Genomic DNA, 15,223 nt, shown 5'->3' on the forward strand with positions numbered 1-15,223 from the left:
GCACTCCAGCCTGGGTGACAGAGTGAGACTCCGTCTCAAAAAAAGAAAAAAGTCTCCCACCAAAGCAAAGCCCAGGACCTAATGGTCTCACTGCTGTATTTTACCAAACATTTAAAGAAGAACTAATACCAATCCTACTCAAACTATTCTGAAAAATAGAGGAGGAGAGAACACAACTAAACTCATTCTATGAGGCCAGTATTACCCTGATAACAAAAACAGGCAAAGACCTATCAAAAAAAGAAAACTAAAGGCTAAGATCTCTGATGAACATTGATGCAAAAACCCTCATCAAAATACTAGCAAACCGAATTTAACAACACATTAAAAAGATTATTCATGGCCAGGCATGAGAATTGCTTGAACCCAGGAGGTGGAGGTTGCAGTGAGGTGAGATCATGCCATTGAACTCCAGCATAGGGGACAGAGCTAGACACCATCTCAAAAAAATAAATAAATAAAATAAATGAAGAAGACACACAAAAAATGCAAAGATATCCCATGTTCATGGATTGGAAGAATCAATATTGTTAAAATACCCATACTACCCAGAGTAATCTACAGATTCAATGCAGTCCCTATCAAAATACCAGTGACATTCTTCACAGAAATAGAAAAAATAATTCTAAAATTTATATGGAACCACAAAAGACACAGAATAGTCAAAGCCTTCCTCAGCAAAAAGAATAAAACTGGAAGACTCATATTACCTGACTCCAAATTATACTACAGAGCTGTAGTAACCAAAACAGCATGGCACTTGCATAAAAACAAACATATAGACCAATGGAACAGAATACAGAACCCAGAAACAAATTCATACACCTGCAGGAAACTCACTTTTAACAAAGGTGCCAAGAATATACATTGGGGAAAAAACAGTCTCTTCAGTCAGTGGTGCTGGGAAAACTGGATATCCATATGCAGAAGAATGAAACTACACCCCTATCTCTCGCCATATGCAAAAATCAAATCGAAATGTATTAAAGACTTACATCTGAGACCTCAAAGTATGAAAATATTACAAGAAAACGTTGGGGAAACTCTCCAGAACATTGGACTGGGCAAAGATTTCTTGAGTAATACCCCACAAACACGGGCAACCAAAACAAAAATTGACAAATGGGATCATATAAAATTAAAAAGCTTCTGCACAGCAAAAGAAACAATCAGCCAAGTGAAGAGACAACCCACAGAATGGGAGAAAATACTTGCAAACTATCCATCTAACAAAGGATTAGCATCCATTATATAAGCAGCTCAAACAACTCAACAGGAAAAAATATGTAACAATCAGATTTTAAAATGGGCAAAAGATCTGAATAGGTATTTCCTTCCTTCCCTTCCCTTCCTTCCTTCCTTCCTTTCTTTTTCTTTTCTTCTTTCTTTCTTTCTTTTGAGACATAGTCTTGCTCTGTCGCCCAGGCTGGAGTGCAGTGGCGCAATCTGGAGTGCAGTGGCGTGATCTCAGCTCACTGCAAGCTCCACCTCCTGTGACAGGAGAAAGTTCACACCATTCTCCTGTCCCAGCCTCTGGAGTAGCTGGGACTACTGGCACATGCCACCACACCCGGCTACTTTTTGTATTTTTTGTAGAGACAGGATTTTGCCATGTTGGCCAGGCTGGTCTCAAACTCCTAACCTCAGGTGATCCACCTGCCTCGGGCCTCCGAAAGTGCTGGGATTACAGGCATGAGCCACCACACCCGGCCTGTATGTCTCAGGAGGCTGAGGCAGGAGAGTCGTTTGAACCTGGGAGGCAGAGGTTGCAGTGAGCCAAGATCACACCACTGCACTCCAGCCTGGGTGACAGAGGGAGACTGTGTTCCCCCCCACTCCAAAAAAAGATATACAAATGGCAAACAGGTATATGAAAAAGTGCTCAACATCACTGATCATCAGAGAAATGCAAATCAAAACTACAGTGAGATATCTCACCCCAGTTAAAATGGCTTATATCTGAAAGACAAGCAACAATGAATCCTGGCAAGGATGTAGAGAAAAGGGAACCCTCATATACTGTTGATGGGAATATAAATTAGTACAATCACTATGGAGCATAGTTCGGAGATTTTCAAAAAACTTAATATAAAACTACCATATAATCCCAACAATCCCACTGCTAGACATAAACCCAAAAGAAAGGAAATCATTCTATCAAGGAGATATCTGCTCTCTCATATTTATTGCAGCACTATTCACAATGGCCAAGATTTGGAAGCAGCCTAAGTGTCCATCAACAGATGAATGGATAAAGAAAATGAGGTGTATATACACAATGGAGTACAACTTAGCTATAAAAAAGGAATGAGATGGCTGGGCACCATAACTCACACCTGTAACCCCAGCACTTTGGAAGGCCAAGGTGGGAGGAGGGCTTGAGCCCAGGAGTTTGAGGCCAACCTAGGCAACATAGTGAGACTCGGTCTCTACAAAAAATAAATTTTAAAAAATTTAGTCAGGTGCGGTGGTGCATGCCTGTAGTCCCCACTACTTGAGAGGCTGAGGCAGGAGAATCACTTGAGCCCCGGAGACTGAGGCGGCAATGAGCCATGATTGTGCCACTGTACTCACTCAACCTGGGCAACAGAACGAGACCCTGTCTAAAAAAAAAAAAAAAAAGAACGAGATCCTGTCATGTGCAGCAACATGGATGATGGAATTGGAGACACTATGTTAAGTGAAATAAGCCAAATATAGATAGACAAACTTTGCATGTTCTCACTTTTTTGTGGGAGCTAAAAATGAAAACAGTTGAACTCATGGAGACACAGAGTAGAATGATGGTTACTGGAGGCTGGAAAGCATAGTGGGTGGGTGGGAGGGAAGTGGGGATGCTTAATTAGTACAAAAATATAGTTAGATTAAATGATTAAATGAATAAGATCTAGTATTTGATAGCACAACACGGTGAATACAGTCAACAATAACTTATTGTATATTTTAAAATAACTAGGCCAGGTGCAATGGCTCACACCTGTAATTCCAGCACTTTGGGAGGCCGAGGCGGGTGGATCATCTGAGGTCAGGAGTTCGAGACCAGCCTAGCCAACATTGTGAAACCCTGTCTCTACTAAAAATACAAAAATTAGTCGGGCATAGTGGCGGGCACCAGTAATCCCAGCTATTTGGGAGGCTGAGACAGGGAGAATTGCTTGAACCAGGGAGGTGGAGGTTGCAGTGAGCTGAAATCATGCCATTGCACTCCAAACTGGTCAACAGAGCAAGACTCCATCTCAAAATAAACTAAAGTAACTAAAAGAGTATAATTGTGTCTGTAACACAGAAAGGATAAATGCAGCTGGGCACAGTGGCTCACGCCTGTAATTGCAGCACTTTAGGAGGCTGAGGCAGGAGGATCACTTGAGCCCAGGAGTTTGAGACCAGCCTGGGAAATGTAGGGAGACCCTGTTTTTAGAAAAAAAAAAAATTTTTTTTTTAATTAGCTGGGCTAATTGGCACATGGTGGCACATGCTTGTGGTCCCGGCTACTTGAGAGGCTGAGGTGGGAGGATTGCTTGAGCCCAGGAGGTCAAGGCCACAGGAAGCCATGATTTCACCACTGCACTCCAGCCTTGGCAACAGAACAAGACCCTGTCTCAAAAAAAAACCAAAAAAGGTTTCAACTTAAAGTATGCTTGAGGTGATGGATATCCTACTTACCCTGATGTGATTATTACAGGTTCTATGCCTGTATCAAAGTATCTCATGTACCCCATAAATATGTATACCTACAACATAGCAACAAAGATTAAAAATAAAAACAAAAAATTAACTGTAATCACAGCACTTTGGGAGGCTGAGGTGGGCGGATCGCTTGAGGCCAGGAGTTCAAGACCAGCCTGAGCAACGTGGCAAAACCCCACGTCTACAAAAAATACAAAAATTAACTGAGTGTGGTGGTGTGCCCCTGTAGTCCCAGCTACTAGGGAGGCTGAGTTGGGAGGATCACTGGAGCCCAGGGGGGTCGAGGCTGCAGTGAGCTGAGATTGTTCCACTGCACTCCAGCCTGAGTGACTTTTTAATTTTAATTTAAAATTTTCCATAAGTTATTGGGGTACAGGTGGTATTTGGTTACATAAGTAAGCCCTTTAGTGGTGATTTGTGAGATTTTGGTGCACCCATCACCTGAGCAGTATACACTGCTCCCTATTTGTAGTCTTCTATCCCTCGCCCTCTCCCACCCTTTCCTGACTTTTTATTTTTAATTTAAAAAAAAAATTTTAATATTAAAAAAGGAAAAAAAAAAAAAAAGGAAGGACACCATGTTTATTGATGAATATTTCTTAATCTGTCCCTTCACTGTCTAGGTTTTTCTACAGCTTCCAGTAGAGCATAACTTTGCCATGGTTGTCCATACAAAAGCAGCAGGCCGGACCAGTATCAAGGTCACTGTTCACTGCATGAACAGTTCCTCTGGGCAATTTGAGGGGAATTTGTTGGAACTCTCTGATGAAGTACAGATCCTGGTAAGCTTCCAAATCTAAATCTTATTTTCGTATATTAAGGATAAGAAAGTTATATTCTCTTACCATCAACAAAGAGCTTAGTCTGGATAGAGACAGATAATTGTTAGAGCGATTCCTGGAACAGGTTTGTACTTCCTAGATTATCATTCCTGCTAATTGCTTGTATATAGTTTTGTTTTTTGTTTTTGTTTTGTTTTGTTTTGAGACAGAGTTTCGCCCTTGTTGCCCAGGCTGGAGTGCAATGGCACAATCTCGGCTCACCACAACCTCCATCTCCCGGGTTCAAGCAATTCTCCTGCCTCAGCCTCCCGAGTAGCATGTGCCACCAAGCCCAGTTAATTTTGTAATTTTAGTAGAGACGGGGTTTCTCCATGTTGGTCAGGCTAGTCTCAAACTCCTGACCTCAAGTGATCCGCCTGCCTCGGCCTCCCAAAGTGCTAGGATTACAGGCGTGAGCCACTGTGCCTGGCCTGTTTTTTGTTTTTGAGACAGAGTCTCTCTCTGTCGCCCAGGCTGGAGTGCAGTGGTGTGATCTCGGCTCACTGCAAGCTCCTCCTCCCGGGTTCACACCATTCTCCTGCCTCAGCCTCCCAAGTAGCTGGGACTACAGGCACCTGCCACCATGCCCGGCTAATTTTTTGTATTTTTAGTAGAGACGGGGCTTCACTGTGTTAGCCAGAATGGTCTCGATCTCCTGACCTCATGATCTGCCCACTTCAGCCTCCCAAAGTGCTGGGATTACAGGTGTGAGCCACCATGTCCGGCTTGTTTTTTGTTTTTGAGACAGAGTCTCACTCTGTCGCCCAGGCTGGAGTGCAGTGGCACAATCTGCACTCACTTCAGGGTTCAGGTAATTCTCCCTGCCTCAGCCTCCCAAGTAGCTGGGATTACAGGCGTGCACCACCATGCCTGGCTAATTTTTGTATTTTTAGTGGAGACAGGGTTTCGCCACGTTTTCCAGGCTGGTCTCAAACTCCTAACCTCAAGTGATCCACCCGCCTTGGCCTCCCAAAGTGCTAGGATTACCGACGTGAGCCACCACGCCTGGCCGCTTTTATATACTATTGACATTAGAAACTATTAGTACTTGCAGGTGAGTAGTCTGGAAAAAAAAGAAAAGAAACTATAGCACACACACTCCCTTCCACTCCCCATATCAGTAACACAAGATATGAACACCATAGTAACTAGAGAGGGATTCATTTCTGATCCACTCCATCTGACATAGATATTATAAGTCCATTAACAATTTTTATTTATTTATTTATTTATTTTGAGACAGTTTCACTCTGTCGCTTAGGCTGGAGTGCAGTAGCATGATCTCGACTCACTGCAACCTACGCCTTCCAGGTACAAGTGATTCTCCTGCCTCAGCCTCCTGAGTACCTAAGATTACAGGCACGCACCACCATGCCCGGCTAATTTTTGTATTTTTAGTAGAGATGGAGTTTCATTATGTTGACCAGGCTGGTCTCGAACTCCTGACCTTAGGTAATCTGCCCGCCTTGGCCTCCCAAAGTGCTGGGATTACAGGCATGAGCCACTGCGTCCAGCCAATATAAGTCCATTTAAATATATTCACAGTTAGGATAAAACATAATTCTAACTTTTGATAAGGTGTAAGAGTATGAATAGTTTCTACAGATATTCTTGGGCTAAAAGCTAAATGGCTCTGTTGTTTTTATAATTCAAAAAACAAGTTATCACTTATATGGGTCGAGTAAGTTTCACTGCCTCTGATTTTGAGACTTTTTTTTCCTTTCCTTTTTTATTTTTTTCTTTATTTTAGCTTTGGTTCTCTGATTCCATGTGAAGTAGAGGAAAGAGCACTTTACTAGAAGGTGGAAGACCTGGATGGTGTTTCATGCTAATTTAATATTATAGGTTCTTTGTCCCAAACTTCATGTCATTTTACCAGAGCCAAAATTAGAAATTTCAAAGTAATTTTATACCTAATATCTAAATAATATGGAAGATGTGGTAAGTGTAAACTTTGCTACATGCTCAGTCCCTCAGAGTCAGAAATAGGGCTAACATTAGGTTATATCTTCTAGAATATCTAGTTATGTTTTGAGTGCCTGGTTCTTTTTGGAGAGGGGTATTGTGGACGATTTTAGACTAATTAGAAGTTAGGCAGACTGTTGATTTGTAGTTGCCATTTATTTGCATGTAATCTCTTGGGGATTATACTGAAATCCATACGTAAGTAAAAGTCATAATTTGTCTTTGCCAAAAATGAGGAAAACATTTTCTCATTATAGGTGTTTGAAAAACTCCAACTCTTCTATCCAGAGTACCAACCAGAGCAGATTCTGATGCCTATAAATTCTCAGCTCAAACTCCATACCAACAGGTAAGGAAAAGGGAGAATAAGGGAGTGCCAGGATCTAAGCTTAAGTATTTTCAGTAAAACATTGACATAGAAAGAACACCTTTGCCTTCTAGGAGGTTTTTCTAACCCCCAAATAATTTTTTGTGTGAGGTGAAATCCCATAACGTAAAACTATTATAAAGTGTAAAATTCAGTCGCATTTAGTACATTCACAATATTGTGTGTTCAGCATCTCTATCTAGTTCCAAATGTTTTTATCACCACCAAAGGAGATCCCATACCTGTGAAGCAGTCACTCTTCTTTCTTTCCTCCTCGCAGCCCCTGGCAATCACTAATCTGCTTTCTATGTATGGTATTAGCTATCCTGAATGTATTTCATATAAATGGAACCATACAATATGCAACGTTTTGTGTTGGCTTTTTTTTTTTTTTTTTTTTTTGAGACAGTTTTGCTCTGTTGCCCAGGCCGGCGCACGGTGGCGCAATCTCAGCTCACTGCAACCTCCACCTCCCAGGTTCAGGCAATTCTCCTGCCTCAGCCTCCCGAGTAGCTGGGATTACAGGTGCCTGCCACCACACCTGGCTATTTTTGTATTTTTAGTAGAGACAGAGTTTCACCATGTTGGCCAGGCTGGTCTTGAACTCCTGACCTCAGGTGATCCTCCCGCCTTGGCCTCCCAAAGTGCTGGGATTACAGAGGTGAGCCACCACACCCGGCCTAAATAATTTTTTAATGATCAATATGTAGTAAGATTTGATTTTAAAGAAATAAACATAATCCAAAGGCAGACTTTTACCTGAGGAACAAATAATTACACATGTGGAGAATGGCAAGCAGTTTTCTCGAGTACATCCCCTAACAGTAATCCTGGAAATTTTTACTCTTTTCTCTCTGGTCAGACAGGACCCCCAAAAGATGCCACTTCCTTTCCTTGTTCCCTAGGGAAGGAGCTGCCTTCGTGAGTTCTCGTGTTCTCAAGTGTTTCCCTAATTCATCCGTCATTGAGGAGGATGGTGAAGGGCTCCTGAAAGCTGGTTCCGTTGCAGGTACTGCTGTATTGGAAGTCACTTCTATAGAACCTTTTGGAGTCAACCAAACAACCATAACTGGGGTCCAGGTGAGTTCATGGACTTACTAAAAAAAACAAATAAATAAGAGTCATACCCTGGCCTTAAGAAGCAGAGTTCCTTTTTTAAAAAAACTAGAAATTTTCTTATCATGCCATTAAAGAAAAAAAGAAAAAGAAAAGAACTAGAAACTTCTGTATCATGAGAGAACATGAACCAGAAAAAAAAAGAGAAGAAGAAACCTCTGGGAGTCAGAAATGAACCTATAAAAGGCCAGTCTTGACATGGTTATAAGCCATAAAATTAAAATGAACTTTAGAGCCCTTGTTATAAAACAGATCAGCCTGGCAGGGCGCGGTGGCTCACGCCTGTAATCCCAGCACTTTGAGGGGCTGAGGCGGGCGGATCACGAGGTCAGGAGCTCAAGACCATCCTGGCTAACACGGTGAAACCCTGTCTCTACTAAAAATGCAAAAAGTTAGCCGGGCGAGGTGGCGGGCGCCTGTAGTCCCAGCTACTCAGGAGGCTGAGGCAGGAGAATGGCGTGAACCCCGGGGTGGGGGAGCCTGCAGTGAGCCAAGATCGCGCCACTGCACTCCAACCGGGGCGACAGAGAGACTCGGTCTCAAAAAAAAAAAAAAAAAAAAAGACAGATCAGCTTAAATTTATATGATTGTCTTCCTAGCAGCTTTGGCAAAAGGGTTGGTATCGGAGGAGTGTAGAATGATTGCTATCAAAATTGGCTGGGCTCGGTGACTCACACCTGTAAGCCCAGCACTTTGGGAGGCGGAGTCAGGAGAATCACTTGGGTCCAGGAGTTTGAGACCACCCTGAGCAACATAATGAGACCCCCATCTCTACAAAAAAATGAAAAAAAAAAAAAATAGCCAGACTTGGTGGCACATGCCTGCAGTCCTAGCTGCTTGGGAGGCTGAGGTGGAGGATCACACGAACCTAGGAGTTTGAGGCTGCGGTGTGCTGCGATTGAACTGCTGCACTGCAGCCTAGAAAACAAAGCAACAGTCTGTTTCTTTTTAAAAAATTAAGCTTTGCTACAAGAATTAAAAAATTGAGAAAAGACCTCAGAGATAAGTTAGTCTTAACATGAAAAAAAAAAATTTTAGACATTAAACATCTACTATATACTATGTTGGTCTTTGTGTGTATATTATCTCTTTTAACTACCACAAAAGCCCTATGAGGTAGGCATTATTATCCCCATCTAACTGTTAACTGATAAGAAACCTGAGACCCAGAAAAGTTACATGAGGCTATGAAATGATAAAGCTATGATTCAAACCCGGGCTTCACTTACTGTATCGCAGCTCTCTTACAGTGTGAAAACACAATATAGATTGTGTTCCTGATAAGTAATTGATTATTTAACTATAAGTATTGAGCACTCTGCATGAAATGGATGAATTATAGTCCTTTCCTCATAAAGCTCCAGCTTCTCTTCACATTCCCACAGCTTTAAAAATTAAAAACCCGGCTGGGCACAGTGGCTCACGCCAATCCCAGCACTTCGGGAGGCCGAGCCGGGTGGATCACAAGGTCAGGAGTTCAAGACCAACCTGGCCAAGATGGTGAAACCCCCGTCTCTACTAAAAATACAAAAAATTAGCCAGGCGTTGTGGTGGGCGCCTGTAATCTCAGCTACTCAGGAGGCTGAGGCAGAGAATTGCTTGAACCCAGGAGGCAGGGGTTGCAGTAAGCTGAGATGGCACCACTGCATTCCAGCCTGGGCGACAGAGCGAAATTCCGTCTCAAAAAAAAAAAAAAAAAAAATTAAAAACCCATTTCAAGCCGGGCACAGTGGCTCACGCCTGTAATCCCAACACTTTGGGAGGCCAAGGCGGGCAGATCACTTGAGGTCAGGAGTTTGAGACCAGCCTGGCCAACATGGTGAAACTCTGTCTCTACAAAAAATACAAAAATTAACCAGGCGTGATGGCAGATGCCTGTAATCACAGCTACCTGGGAGGCTGAGGCAGGAGAATTGCTTGAACGCAGGAGGCAGAGGTTGCAGTGATTCAAAATCATGCCACTGCACTCCAGCCTGGGTGACAGAGTGAGATTCTGTCTCAAAAAAGAAAAGAAAAGAATTTCCTATGATGCTATGCTGTCATATTTCTTTTCACTCTGACTTAAGTCATCTTACATCAAAAGCTAACTATTTCCTATGGAAAAGAAACATCACTCTTTATCATTGATTATAAGTCTCAGAATATGGTTGCAGCACTTCTCCAGTGCATCTTTCTCTGTACCAGTAGGTTTTGTCTCCCACAGGTAGCACCGGTGACATACCTGCGAGTGAGCAGCCAATCCAAGCTATACACAGCCCAAGGAAGGACCCTGTCAGCATTTCCCTTGGGCATGTCTCTTACCTTCACTGTTCAGTTTTATAATAGTATCGGAGAGAAATTCCACACACACAATACCCAACTTTATCTGGCTCTGAACAGGTATGGAAGTCAAAGGAATGGTATTGACACTATGGTAGAAATCTTGCATATTAGGCTAGTATTATATAGCAGCTCCAGTAAATTCCTCTCACATTCTGAATTTGGAATTTGATCTTTCTTTTGTTAAAAAAAATTTTTTTAAGTGAGGCCAGGTGGGTGGCTCACACCTGTAATCCCAGCACTTTGGGAGGCTGAGGAGAGAGGATCACTTGGGCCCAGGAGTTCAAGACCAGCCTGGACAACATGGTGAAACCCCATCTCTATACAAATACAAAAATTAGCTGGGTGTGGTAGCATGTGCCTGTAGTCCCAGCTACTAGGGAGGCTGAGGTGGGAGGATCACTTGAGCCCAGGAGGCGGAGGTTGCAATGAGCAGAGATTGCGCCACTGCACCCCAGCCTGGGTGACCAATTAAGACTGTCTTAAAAAAAAAAAAAAAAAAAAAAAAAGACCAGACTTAGACAATGGTATTAGTTGTCACTTAAGAAAAATTTCAGGATATCTTAAATCCGTCAAGTTCTAATTCACTAAAAGATCCATAGGGAGCTAACTGGAGTATTATTATCAAAAGGTTTTACTGGAAAAAAAAAGCCTTCCTGGGAACTATACATATGAAGGTAATAGACTGATCTTTGGCCCATACTTACTTACTCTTTATTGTGGAATTCCTTCTGAACTTCTGAGCTGTTGAATATAAAATGTGGTGGGGTGTTCCCCAGAACTATTTTTTAACTATTGTCTCTTTTTAAAGATTTCTACCTTTAATGTCTACTTGCAGAGATGACTTGCTGCTTATTGGACCAGGGAATAAGAACTATACTTACATGGCCCAGGCTGTGAACAGAGGGCTGACACTTGTGGGGCTTTGGGACCGGAGACATCCAGGCATGGCAGATTATATTCCTGTTGCTGTAGAGCACGCCATTGAGCCAGACATCAAGCTTACCTTTGTTGGAGATATCATCTGCTTCAGTACTCACCTTGTCAGCCAGCATGGTATGTATACATTCCCTTTCTCAACCTTACAACTGATAGTTGTGGGGATTAAAAAGCAGTTATTTAAAAAAAAAAAAAAGCAGTTACTAATCCCTTGGACTGGTGTAGTGGTTTATACCCATAATCTCAGCCCTTTGGGAGGCCAAGCTGGAGAGGTCACTTAAGGCCAGAAGTTCAAGAAAGCAACTAATCCCCTAGAATATTTTTTTCCAAATTATCTAAAATCTGAGGGACTCTCTGAGAAAGAAAATAATTGAGTATTTTATTATTTGTAATGTTACTGATAATTTTTAGCTTAGTGCCTGTTTCACTCAATAGCCAGCCAATTAGAAGCCAGGCAGTAATATTTATCAAGAGTCTATTTGACACATCGCTCTATTTTATATTATGTAGGTAGTGCAGGGTACTGTGTCTTCTCCTCCATTCCCAGCTTTTGAAGGAGGGTAATTACTATATTGAAGGACAGTAAAGGATAACAGGAAGGAAAGGGCAAGAAGGCTTTAGTTCTAAGAACTAGTTATGTGTATGCTATTTTGTGAGGCACATTTGAAGGCCTAAGTCCTAACATATCATCATTGTAATAAGGTTTTTTCTTTTACCGGATAAACTATACTTTTTTTTTTTTTTTTTTTGAGACAAGAGTCTCACTCTGTCATTCAGAATGGAGTGCAGTGGCACGATCTCAGCTCACTGCAACCTCTGACTCCTGGGTTCAAGCGAGTCTCCTGCCTTAGCTTCCCGAGTAGCTGGGACTACAAGCACACAACACCACACCTGGCTAATTTTTGTATTTTTTATACAAGGGGTTGGCCCCTGGCCAACTATACTCTTGAAAACAAAGCATTTCTGTCCTAAGTACTGAGTTAAAAATAAAATCATAAGCCAGGCGTGGTGGCCCATGCCTGTAATCCCAGCACTTTGGGAGGCTGAGGTGGTGGGATCGCAAGGTCAAGAGATTGAGACCATCCTGGCCACCATGGTGAAACCACATCTCTACTAAAAATACAAAAATTAGCTTGGCATGGTGGCATACACCTGTAGTCCCAGCTACTCGGGAGGCTGAGGCAGGAGAATCGCTTGAACCTGGGAGTTGGAGGTTGCAGTGAGCCGAGATCGTGCCACTGCACTCCAGCCTGGCAACAGAGTGAGACTCCATCTCAAAATAAATAAATAAATAAAATAAAATCATAGAAAACATTTGGGAGGCCGAGACAGGCAGACCACCTGAGGTCAGGAGTTCGAGACCAGCCTGGCCAACATGGTGAAATCCTGTTTCTATTAAAAATACAAAAATTAAGTCTGGGTATAGTGGCTCACGCCTGTAACCCCAGCACTTTGGGAGGCCGAAGCAGGCGGATCACAAGGTCAGGAGTTCAAGACCATCCTGGCCAGCATGGTGAAACCCCGTCTCTACTAAAAATACAAAAATTAGCCAGGCATGATGGCACGTGCCTGTAGTCCCAGCTACTTGGGAGGCCGAGGCAGGAGAATTGCTTGAACCCAGGAGGCAGAGGTTGCAGTGAGCCAAGATCACGCCACTGCACTCCAGCCTGGGTGATGGAGCGAGACTCTGTCTCAAAAATAACAATAATAATAATAGTTAAATTATCCCGGTGTGGTGGCATATGCCTCTGGTCCCAACTATTGGGAGGCTGAGGTGGGAAGATTGCATGAGCCCAGGAGATCAAGGCTGCAGTAAGCTATGATTGCGCTACTGCACTCCAGCCTGGATAACAGGCTGTGTCTCAAGAAAAAGAAAAGGAAATCAGTCTTTGGTTAGGAAATGAGTGTGAATTCTTTGGGTTTCCAAATATCATATCCCAAAGTGGTGTACACTGCCTGGATGTATACATCCAAGTAAAACCTGCTTGTAGTAATGTATGGCTTTGGCTTTGCAGCCTCTTCTGGTAACTATGGATATATATGTTTAGGTAAAGTGATGTAAATATTTGACCTGACTTTAACATTAATACATATTTTGGACCTTGATACAAAGGGGCTCTATACAGCTGAATCCCCCAGTGCTATAACAGCTGATTTGCAAACAACCACTACCAACATGCAATCCAGGACCAATGAGCTAAACCTACTTTAAGGTTGACAATGAGAGTTACAATCCCCTGATTATAAATCCCTTGTCAATGAAGCAGAGTATTTTTTACCGTCTCTTTTTGTTTGTTTGTTTGTTTGTTTGTTTGAGACAGAGTTTCACTCTTATCACCCAGGCTGGAGTGCAAAGGTGTGATCTTGGCTCACTTCAACCTCCGCCTTCTGGGTTCAAGTGGTTCTATTGCCTCAGCCTCTCAAGTAGCTGGAACTAGAGGCATGCGCCACCATACCTGGCTAATTTTTGTATTTTTAGCAGGATGGGGTTTCACCATGTTGGTCAGGCTGGTCTCAAACTCCTGACCTCAGGTGATCCTCCAGCCTCGGCCTCCAAAAGTGCTGGGATTACAGACGTGAGCTACCGTGCCCGGCCTATTTTTTACTCTTTTTAGCTAGATTTTTGACAGGATTGTCCCATAGTCTTCCAATCTGGAATTTTGGGAGGCTTCATCATATGATGAAGGAAAGAGCCATATGCCAGGATCAGTAGTCCTGCAGGCTAAGTACAAACTCTAACCCAGTTTTTGGCATTCCTCGGCCATCTTTAGACTTAAGCCAAAATAAACAAATCCTTTCTCTTGCCAGTAGTCACTTTTTTGCAGTCTTCTTGCTGTCATCAATTAGTAGCTCAAAGCAAATTTGTCCTTAGCAGCTTCTAAACAAAATTTATTCAGAAAGTTATCCCTGTATGTAAAAAGAGCTTTTCTTTTTCCTAAGGAGAACAGTTACATTCTCCAACTAAGTAGCTCTTACGATTCTTTATTTTGCTGGCATGATATATGAAGAGGAGCCCCACACTGAGAAAACAGTTATCTTCAAAGCTGGCTGTTTCTCCTGGGAAGAGATATCTGCATGCTTGAAAAATTTACTGATTTGTAGTATGAATAAGTCTAGAGTGATTTATATCAAAGGCTTCAGCCAAGTGCTTTCTCTTGTCTTTTCCTAGGTGAACCTGGGATATGGATGATTTCTGCCGACAATATTCTACAGACAGACATTGTCACTGGAGTAGGAGTGGCCAGGAGTCCGGGGACTGCAATGATTTTTCATGACATCCCAGGAGTAGTGAAAACATTTCGAGAGGTAAACATAACTGTATCAGAGTTTAAGAGACTAGGGTGACTATTGCCACATATGAGGATATGCATAGAGAAAATACATCCTAGGAAAGGAAATACACTCATAAAACAGATATAAAGCCAGCCAGCAAACTTTATTGGAACACAAAGCCAAACAGTGCTTAGGATTCTTAACCAGCAGAATGACTACCTGTGTTTTAAGAGATCACTGTGGGTACTGGTTGGCACTAGACAGTAGACGCCAGGGTAGAAGTTGAAAGACCATTTGGGAGTCTACTACGGTAATCCAGGTGACATATGTTGGCAGATCAGGGTGGTGACAGAGGAGGTGATAAGAAGTTGATCAGATTCTAGTTATATTTTATAGGCAGAGCCAATAGAGTTTCCTCACAGATTATATCTAGAACATAAGAAAATCCAGAATGATTCAGGTTTTTGGTTGAACAGCTGAAAGGACAGCATTACTGTCAACTGAAATGGGGAATACTGCAGGTGGAACAGTTTTGGAGGGAAAAACAGTCAGCTTTGGATATGTAAAATTGGATATGTCTATTAAATGTCAACTGGATATGTTGAGGTTGCTGGATATAAAAGTCTGGGAGTCACTGGAATAGAGATATTTAAGGCCATTAGATCACCAAAAGAATGAATGTAAAATAGAAAAAAGGCCAGGCACAGTGGCTCACATTTGTAATTCCAGCACTTTG

At 42.4% G+C, this 15,223-nt stretch overlaps 1 protein-coding gene across 2 annotated transcripts in view; it reads left to right on the forward strand.

Moving 5' to 3' along the window:
- The window catches only part of NUP210L (nucleoporin 210 like), a 150,246-nt gene that overhangs the window by 108,267 nt on the left and 26,756 nt on the right, over nt 1–15,223 (forward strand). For both annotated transcript variants that reach the window (XM_030824444.1, XM_030824445.1), the window contains exons 28-33: nt 4,311–4,469; nt 6,731–6,822; nt 7,746–7,920; nt 10,160–10,335; nt 11,114–11,331; nt 14,384–14,520. In XM_030824444.1, the coding sequence (XP_030680304.1) occupies nt 4,311–4,469; nt 6,731–6,822; nt 7,746–7,920; nt 10,160–10,335; nt 11,114–11,331; nt 14,384–14,520 (957 nt within the window). The remainder of the gene's footprint in view (nt 1–4,310; nt 4,470–6,730; nt 6,823–7,745; nt 7,921–10,159; nt 10,336–11,113; nt 11,332–14,383; nt 14,521–15,223) is intronic.

This window comes from Nomascus leucogenys, chromosome 12 (assembly GCF_006542625.1).
Source record: "Nomascus leucogenys isolate Asia chromosome 12, Asia_NLE_v1, whole genome shotgun sequence".
NCBI classification, from domain to species: Eukaryota; Metazoa; Chordata; class Mammalia; order Primates; family Hylobatidae; genus Nomascus; species Nomascus leucogenys.